General features: G+C 32.1%; 1 protein-coding gene across 1 annotated transcript; it reads left to right on the top strand.

The window, feature by feature from the left end:
* The first annotated feature begins 5729 nt into the window (after window positions 1-5729).
* On the top strand, window positions 5730-9223 carry LOC121252531 (12-oxophytodienoate reductase 3). Its single transcript, XM_041152229.1, has 5 exons — window positions 5730-5890; window positions 6148-6288; window positions 6602-6732; window positions 7091-7273; window positions 8353-9223. The coding sequence occupies exons 1-5, from the start codon at window positions 5814-5816 to the stop codon at window positions 9012-9014; spliced, it is 1194 nt and encodes a 397-aa protein (XP_041008163.1). The 5' UTR covers window positions 5730-5813; the 3' UTR covers window positions 9015-9223.
* The last annotated feature ends 875 nt before the right edge of the window (window positions 9224-10098 follow it).

Genomic DNA, 10098 nt, shown 5'->3' on the forward strand with positions numbered 1-10098 from the left:
CAAGTCAGTTTGTAACAACAGATGACACAAAAAGCATAAACATAAATAGCATAATATGAAGAGTATAATCTTGTTTGTTGAGCAATCAAAAGGGATTTTAAAAAACTAAGGTGTTGGAAAATAAAAAATAAAAACAGATTGCATGTGAATCAGCCAGCAGAATCAATTTATTGTGTTAAATATTCATACAATAGTGAAACTTATATACAAGAAGACGGCTAATAAAAGTATTCTTTTTCACAACACTCATTGAGCACAAGATCGTTTAGATGTTACTTGCCGTTATAAGGTAAACAACACACGAAAATGTCACTTAACTAGGCCCACATGAATTATTGAGTGTGCTTAATTCTGCACCATATAATATATGACCAACTCAACATTTTTATCTATTTTATATATGTTGGGTTTGTTTTATAGCATAATTTGTTGGTTCAGATCTGTTTTATATTGCTTAATTTTTTATATGCTTATTTTCTATTCATAATTTATTCACATCTCTGTTATTGAAAGAACATAAATTAAGCATATAAAAAATTAAGCAATATTATATGGTGCAAAATGGGAAGCCCATACGAAAGTATAAAATGGCTAGCTAGCACAAGTAGCATCTCCCTTGCCTAAACAAGGAGCAAGCCTAAAACAACAATGACAAAGCCTTGCAACGATCGGGAGAAGGGAGGAGGAAGGAAACTACATGGATCAGTTCATTTTGGGTGATGGGTTTTGAGGAATTGTGGAATGAATGAGAAAGGTTCAATGAGTTGTGCCCAAGCAGGAGGAAGGGATTGTCAGGATGAATTTCGAGCCAATTCTTGGGGACAAGCTCACTGTATAGTCAGTGAAGGGTCTTCTCAATGATAGGGATGGAAAAAGGAAGGAACATATGGGATGTGATGGTTTTGTGTTTTCAATTTTGTATAGATACTTGAGAGTATTTGACCGTATGAAAATGTTTCAAGATTTTGTGTTTCATCTTAAGCCCCAGAGCCCTAAGTTATTGTGTACAGACAAACAGGTTGAAGTATTGTAATTCATATCTAAAATTTTAAAACTACGCCTGATTCAAGGTGGATAGTTTTCATGTCAAACTTTTAGCTTTTATCGGCATATACAAATGAGAGTGCTCTAGTAAATATATGTTGATGATGCAACCTATAGCATGATCCATGTCCACTAAACCGAGATAGTCCATAATTGGGGGCACATTGGGTGTTGGGTGAGAGAATTGGCACATAGCTAAGTTTTCTCTTAATTGTTCATTATATAAAAAAATTACAAATTTATTAAAAAATATTTCTTTAATTATTGGGTAAAAAAAAAACAATCCATACAAAAAATCGATGGCATTCCTCAATAGGAGGTTGGAGTGTGTTTTCCATATATTTTAGGATGAGAAATACTTTAATTACAAAATGATTACACAAAAGTAAACCCATAAATAGATGTAGCTTGATGCAATACGTCAGATTGTAAAGTAGATTTAACAGATTACATGAAACCACATCTATTTGTGAGTTTATTTTTATGTATTCCATTTGTGTATATAGCACTTCTCTTTTAGGATTGCTCCAACCTCAAATTTGGTGCATTGGTCCTTGTTATATGACGTTTTTTTTGTTCACAAGGCATGTGGTATTTTTCGAGGAGGTTATGCTAGATCAAAGGATGGGATTCGGTATAAACACTAGGTTTTAGCAATTTGAGACTATTGGCTTTATGTGATATTATGAGCAATATTTGGTAGAATTATAAAAGATTATTATTTTTTTAATACAGTAATATAGGTTAATTTGACAAGTTAAATTATAAAATTATTTTTATAAAATTTCTTTGCATATAATTCTATACAATCTTTATTTTTTTGAAAAGTTGGACGAAATGATAAAGGAATACCCGGAAACACATCTAGAAAAGCTTCGTATCGGAATCGACAAAGAAACGATCCAATTGATCAAGATACACAATGGGGATTGTATCCATACGATTTTGAATTTCTCGACAAATATAATCTGTTTCGTTATTCTAAGTGGTTATTCTATTTTAGGTAATGAAAAACTTGTTATTCTTAACTCTTGGGTTCAAGAATTCCTATATAACTTCAACCAGTATTATGGCCTTCAACCATTGCAAGAGGCTTATAAGGATCTACATAGCCTATATCAAAAGTTTCTTGACTCAATAAAATTGCTTTTTTGGCTAGTTGATGTGCCACTTTGTTAGCATCTCTTCTCACATGTTTAATTTTCCAGTTTGTATCTAGCAATATGGCTTTAGTATCCTCCACCAAACAATTTAGTATCCCATTTTGCATTGTACTTGTCTCATAGAAGTTACTATTTGATTTGAGTTCCCTTCAAAAATGACATCTTGCAAGTTCAATTCCTGACATATTCTTGCAGCCGTGAGTAATCCCCTAGCTTTTGCAATATCTGGCTATGAACAGAAGGTAAGTGGTTGCATTAAGGTGGCTAAAACTTTAGCCTCACTATTTCGAATCACCACTCTAACTCCAATTCTATAATCTTCCTTTCTAATAGCTACATCCCAGTTACGTTTGAGCCATGTAAATGATGGTGCAATACATTGTATACTGGCCTGTTTCTGCATCCTCCTGTGCATAGCTTCTTGCTGATTTTGTACTTGTTTGAAATCCTGTTGCTTAGCTCTGTTGGTTAGTGCTTCTGGGGATATGAAACCACCTTAAAAAATCCATTTGTTCCTCCTCTGCCATATTGCCCTTGTTGTTTTTGCAAATAGAGTGATTTCCTCCTGTTCTGTGGAGCATGTGAAGAAAAATGAAACCAAAGTCTCCCTGTAATAGAATATTTCTGTATTTTCCTACTTCCTAACCCCCAAAGAATATGAGCAAGTGTTTCAGTTGCATTCTGACATGTGGGGCATAATGGATTAGCTGTAATCTTTCTCTTGTATAAATTATGTTTTATAGGTAAAGCATCAATAATTGCACGCTAAATAATACTTTGGCAGAATTTTTTGTTTGCAGCTTTCAAATTTGTTTCCATAATTCTCTTTGATCCCCTTTAGTTAAAGATTCCCACATCTGATTTTGTTGTTGCTGCTTACACAAATGATATGCACTTCTCACAGAGAAGTCTCCTTTTACTGTGGCTTTCCATATCAACTTATCTTCTCTAGCGCACTGTGACACAAGTATTTTAAGTATTTGTTTGACTTCTTCTTCATTGAAAACCTCTCTTAGTAATTGTATGTCCCACCATCACTTGTTGTGATTAATTAAATATGCAACTTTTACATTTCTTGACAAAACTCTTATTGGAGATTGAATGTTGCATAGTCTAGGTTTTGGAATCTATTTATCAATTCACACTTTTATTTTTTCTCCATCTCCTATTCTCTGTATGCAGCCTGCTTTTATTATGTTGATTGCTGAGTATAAACTGCTCCAAACAAATGAGTGTCTTAATCCAAGTTTGGCATGTAGAATGGAATATTATATGGTCGGTCAGGCACGAATTTTATCATGTGAAAAATACCACGTAAAAAGCACCACAGTAAGCTTACACATGTTACACGTTCCATGCCCTACCGACCGCCACTAATATTATATCTTTTTTCTTTAAATATATAATTCAACTGCACGTGGTCCACGACTCTTATCTAGAATATTTGTACGGTACTAGCAGCAGTTTCTAAGCCTAAATAAAAAAATAATAATAAAAAAATAATAATAAAAAAAATACTTAAACTATAAAAAAAAATACACAAAATTAATTTTACAAATTAACGTAACTTTCTATGGTTTGTTATATTTTAAAATTATTTTTATTGTATAATAGATCTAATAGATTATATAAAATCATGTCAATTTATGAAATTATTGTTATATAATTACTTTTATAGTTGTAACAATTTTCATAATAAAATAATAAACATTTTATTAAGAAGAGTGACTACTAAGAGATTATAAAAAAATAAATTCACAAATTGATATATGTTTATATGATATGTTAAATATGTTTTATAATAAAAATAATTTTATAATTTAATGTATTATATCAAATAGGTCATCAATTTATAAATTTATTTTATTAAATTTCTTTAAAACTAAAATATTTCTCGCTTGTGGACGTGATACATGTTTACTGGCCGATCATTTAAATAACAAATATATAACTCATCTAAAATATGCTGCGATTGAAAAGGATAAAATTTAATATAACAAATAATAAGGAAAATATTTGAATAGTGAGTTGAGATGAAAGTTAAAAATTAAATAAAATATTATTATTAATATTTTCTTAAAATTTGAAAAAATTGAATTATTTATTTTATTTTATTTAAAATTTTGAAAAAATTATAATAATTAAATGTGACAAGATGATTTTGATATCAAGGCCTTAAAGAAAAGTTATTTAGACTCCGTTTAGATAGTGAGATGAGATGATTTTAGATAAAAATTAAAGGTTAAATAAAATATTATTAAAATATTATTTTTTAATATTATTATTTTGAGATTTAAAAAAATTAAATTGAAATTTGAAAAAATTGAATTATTTATTATATTTTATATGAGAATTTAATAAAATTATAATAATAAGATAAGATGAAACAGAAATGCTAAACTCATTGAAAGTTGGGTCTCGAAATTGTGTCTCGAATTTTTTTTGTTATTTAGTGATTAAAGAAATACTTTTTAATGATGTTGTAAATTTTTTATTTTTTTTAAATATTTATTATGATTAAAAAAATAGATGAAGAAAAAATAAATAAATAAAAAAATATACTATTCGGCACATATATTAGAAGATTTTTTTGATAACTGTAAAGACTCGATATAAAATGAGTTAAAATGATTCAGAAATTTAAAGGGCGTTAATTTAAATGTTGTAAGAGAACTACAGTAAAGTTGCACATGCAAACAGTTGTGTCACATCCTATAGGCCTACCGACCAATTATGGCACTAAATATTACACACTTTTTTGTTTGTTGGTGCGTGGACCATGTCAGCCACCCTTCCACTTCAGCGAAACTTTAGGAATAAATTATAAACAATAATACACAAATTCTTTATTCCCTTAGCATTGGTTTATATATATACATATGTAAAATTATTTTTTTTATATATCGTCATTTAAATAAAATTTTTACATTAATTTATATATATTTTAGACAAAATAATAATAAAATATTATTATTTTATTATTATTAATTTTTTACTAAAATTAATTTTATATATATTTTACAATTAGAATTCACTACATACATTTAACATTAATAATACAAATACAATAATAAAAAATATAATTTTTTATATATTACATTAAAAATATAATAAAATGAAAAATATATATATAAATATATTATAATAATAAAATGAATGTACAAGTGAAGATTTATTGTGTTGTTGAATGAGGGAGAAAATAAAAAGATTGTGAGAGAGAGTGAGATAAAAGAGAAATAATGATTAAAATATGATTTGTAGGGTGAATAGTAATTATCTAAATTTAGATAAATACTGTTCATAGGTAGCTAAATATTTAGATATGTATAATTCAATTTAAAGATTTTAAGGTCATATTATACAAATATAACTTTACGTATATATATGTATAGACCAATACTAATACTCTTATTATTTTTTTTTTTAAAAAAGGATTCAATTAATAAAAAAATAATTTCTTTTCACATTTTTTTTTAAAAATACTACCCACGTTTTTTATATATATTTTTTTAAACTTAAACAAATCATTTCACTCCCTCTCCTCCCATCCTCACTTACATTATTTATACGCAGCATTATTGAATTTGAACAGTATTGTCTGTACCGATGGCGGAAAATTCAGCATCACAAGATAGCAGCCTCTTCTCTCCTTACAGGATGGGCAAGTTCTCCCTCTCTCACAGGTCAGTCTTTTGCGGGCGCACTCTTATTTCCTCTCCGTTGTACCGAATCCGATCCTTCCGAGCGCGGAGCTTTTTTGATTTTTTTTCTTTTTAATGGGGTGGGGAAAGTAGGGAGGATTCTCGGAATTTGGAAGGGCGATGGAACTGAAAGGACATATCCATGGCAGGCGATCTGCGATTCTTTTATTTTTCTTTTTGAACGGGATTGGTCTTGGTTTTAGCTGATATTTACTGTGTGTTGGTTGTGGTGGCGGCAGGGTGGTGCTTGCGCCCATGACGAGGTGCAGAGCGTGGAATGGGATTCCACGGCCAGCACTTGCGGAGTACTACGCCCAAAGAACAACCAACGGCGGCTTTCTCATCACCGAAGGCACTCTGGTCTCCAACACAGCCGCCGGGTAATTTCGTGATTCTCTTTTGTTTTTGAGGTCCTTCTCTTAATGGGTGGGCCCGGCCGCCCGAGATTATTTTTTCTTTCCTTCAAGGAATTTGCTTTGCGTAAAAGTAAATGGGACCCACTAAAGTTCACACCAGGGCAGCCAATCTCAATCTAAATCATCTCAGACTCTGAAATCAAAGCTTTATCTTAGATGAATATGTCATTGAATGTTTCTTTGGTAGTACCACAAGGAATTAGTTTTGGCGTAGACATGTCAAATTGCATTAAAGACTCTCCAAGTTTTGCTAATATTTTGGTTGTGTGGCCTGCAGATTCCCTCATGTTCCTGGGATATATTCTGAAGAACAGGTGGAGGCATGGAAGAAGGTGGTGGATGCAGTTCATAAAAAAGGTGGCATCATTTTCTGCCAGTTGTGGCATGTTGGCCGTGCATCTCATCCAGGTACTCATGAATGGCGTTGACTCAACATTTCTCACGTTATCGTTCTCTTGTCTAAACACAACATATCATTTTATTTTTTTTTAACGAATATACTGCTTTTGTGCTTCCTTCCCGTTTCCCTTTGCCATATTCCTTAGCTTCAGTTATGACTATCTCTTACAATATACAATGTTAAAAATGCCTAGTCAGAAAAAAGATGATGTAGTCCCTTGATCTAGATCGTGTGTATAATAAGCTTTTAGGCCTAATCACATTATACCTTATCATCTTTTTCTGTAACCCTTTGTTTTTATTTGCTTCATTGTTGTTGAATAGTTGAATATTTTAATTAGTCAGTGTTTTTATGATAATTGATCAGTTTATCAACCTGGGGGGGCTCCTCCAATTTCATCAACGAGCAAGCCCATATCAAGTAGGTGGAGAATTCTCAAGCCAGATGGATCCTACAGCACATACCCGGTGCCAAGAGCCCTGGAAGCATATGAAATACAGGATGTGGTGGAACATTATCGCAAGGCAGCCTTGAATGCCATTCGTGCAGGTTCGTTTAAGTTGAATCATCACATACTTTCTCAGTTTGTAATTATAATATCTCTAGCATTAATTCCCAGCTTCGTATGACTCAAGCATACTAATATTATCTTACTACTAAATTTTGAATTGGGGTGATGTGTATTTACTTTTAAAGACCAGGTATGCAACCACAATAGGTTTCTTTGACTAGAATCCTCCTATGCTTTATAGTACTATTGGCGCATTGAGTGACTACGAGTGTGTTTCCTTTCCAGTGGCTCTCTGAGTCTCCGACAGATTACACGTGAGTCTCCAACAATGGCTCTCTTTGTGTGTGATAATCCGCCCCCCCTTCCCAATTACACAAAGACCTCGTGCTAATGATGCAATCCTTCTTTTCTTTTGCCTTTCTCATTTAAGTAATTAATTTAAGGAAGGAGAGGAATAGATGATACCTATTTAGTGTACCCAAGTCTATCTTAAAACTCTATATGATATGATCTCCAAACTACAGTTCTCACTTAACCCCCAATTTGAATCATAAGTTGCACTTTGTTCCCTGGTTATGATTTGACATAAATAGAAAAAAAGTGACATGACATGATCTTAATTAGTAGATATTAAAAAAGAGGACAAGTTGCAATTTACATTTTATATTGGAGTCTAAATGATAACTTTGGTAGTTTGAAGATCATATTGCAAAATGAGTGGTAATCTGGGAAGAGTTTAAAGTATAATTTTTTTTTTTTTTTTTGTAAGTAAAATATTTTAATAAATTTTTTAAAATATTAAATTAGAGAATAGGAATTTTGAAAATTTTATAAATAACAATTAGTTTGCTATGAAATGTTTAGTGAAAGGATCTGGGTTCCCAACATATAGTTAAGGATTTTCATGATTGCCTCAAAGTTCTATTTTTAGGTAGCACCGTGGATTGAAGTTGGATTCCTTGATACATTTGCACATGCCTACCATGGTGTATAATGAGAACCTACTTTCCTACATCAAAATTTTGTTCAGTGTACACTTCTCATACCAACAAAAAAAAGGGTTTGTTGTTATGTTCAAGAATCATTGATACAGAACATGACATTCTGTAACGTTCAGGTTTTGATGGAATTGAGATTCATGGGGCGCATGGGTACCTCATTGACCAATTTTTGAAGAATGGTATCAACGATCGTACTGACGAGTATGGCGGATCAATTGCAAATAGGTGTAAATTCTTAATGCAGGTGGTTCAAGCAGTAGTAGGAGCCATTGGTGCAGAACGAGTTGCCGTTAGAATTTCTCCAGCAATTGATCACCTTGATGCCACAGACTCTGACCCACTTGGCCTAGGCTTGGAAGTGATTGGTAGACTCAACAAGCTCCAAGTAGACCTGGGCTCAAGACTCACTTATCTCCATGTGACTCAGCCTCGATACACTGCTTATGGCCAAGCAGAATCAGGCAGACCAGGCAGTGAAGAAGAGGAAGCTCAGTTGATGAGGGCCTTTAGAAAAGCTTATCAGGGAACATTTATCTGTAGTGGTGGCTTTACTCGGGAGCTAGGAATGGAAGCTGTAGCGCAAGATGATGCTGATTTGGTATCCTATGGTCGCCTTTTTATCTCAAACCCAGACTTGGTCTTGAAGTTTAAGATCAATGCGCCCCTAACAAAGTATAATAGAAAAACTTTCTACACCCAGGATCCTGTTGTTGGGTACACAGATTACCCATTTCTGAACAGGGAAAGTGCAAGCCAAGAGCCATTGTCCCGCCTCTGATGGGTAGATTTATCTGGCTAATAATAGTCTGTATGGTCTTTTGCATATCTAGATTTGGAACTTCCACTTGATATTGTTTTTGAGAGAAAATAGACATGGGTGTTAATCAATAATCATTCAGATATGCATGTATAATGCAAAGTCATGACTGTGTCCTTGTGTGGTTTAATATTCTTCTCACCTTAGTTTATGTGGGAACTTGAAACAAAGGAATGGCAACTTTGATTAACCTGCAGGAGTAAATACCGGATAAACAGAGGTTCCTCGTTGGACATAGAAGAGCAAAAGTTCTGCTCCAAGCCTTTTCGGCTTTTAGTCCCGTTTAGATAGTGAGATAAGATGATTTTAGTTGAAAGTTGAATAAATATTGTTAGAATATTATTTTTTAATATTATTATTGTTTTGAGATTTGAAAAAGTTGAATTGAGATTTAAAAAATTTGAATTGTTTATGGTATTGTGTGAAAATTTAATAAAGTTGTAATGATGAGATGAGATGAATTCTCAATCCAAATTAAAATTTTTTTTTTCCTTTCATATTTTTTCAATAATTTTTTAATATCCTTAATCATTAAAAAAAATAAAATAAAAAAATACACAATTTCACTAATAGTCACTTTCTTAAACATTAAGTAAAAAAATTAAAATTAAAAAATTTAAAATAATTGAGCGGTAACTTTGAGTTAACTTCGGTGTCCCCTGCTTCGGCGTTGGTATGCTTCAGTGTTGATGTGCTTGATGAAATTGTAACGCCCCGTACTCTGATAGGTCGATGAGTTAAGTCTTGTCACTTAAAAATCACATCTCTCAATACAGACATAAATTTCAAAGTCTCAATAACACATAAACTCCTTATTTCAAATCAACTATTCCAATATAATTAATCTAAGACACCACAAGGTCTCAAAATCACTATTTTGAATTTCGTACCGTACCGGCCGTTGGGCCGGTACAGGTAACCTATACGTTTCGTACCGGCCTATATTTCGGCCTACAAATTTTTTATTTTTCATTTTTTCGAATTATAAGCTTATTTTTTAACCCCCAATTTAGACTAGACTATTTATAATTTATATATATATATA

Source organism: Juglans microcarpa x Juglans regia, chromosome 2S (genome assembly GCF_004785595.1).
Source record: "Juglans microcarpa x Juglans regia isolate MS1-56 chromosome 2S, Jm3101_v1.0, whole genome shotgun sequence".
In the NCBI taxonomy this organism is placed as follows: domain Eukaryota; kingdom Viridiplantae; phylum Streptophyta; class Magnoliopsida; order Fagales; family Juglandaceae; genus Juglans; species Juglans microcarpa x Juglans regia.

Excerpts from the sequence above, each read along its gene's own strand:
- LOC121252531 (XM_041152229.1), top strand. The coding sequence starts at position 5,814 with ATGGCGGAAAATTCAGCATCACAAGATAGCAGCCTCTTCTCTCCTTAC. Across the intron at positions 5,891-6,147 it reads AAGTTCTCCCTCTCTCACAG|GGTGGTGCTTGCGCCCATGA; the intron begins GTCAGTCTTTTG and ends TGGTGGCGGCAG. Across the intron at positions 7,274-8,352 it reads CTTGAATGCCATTCGTGCAG|GTTTTGATGGAATTGAGATT; the intron begins GTTCGTTTAAGT and ends TGTAACGTTCAG.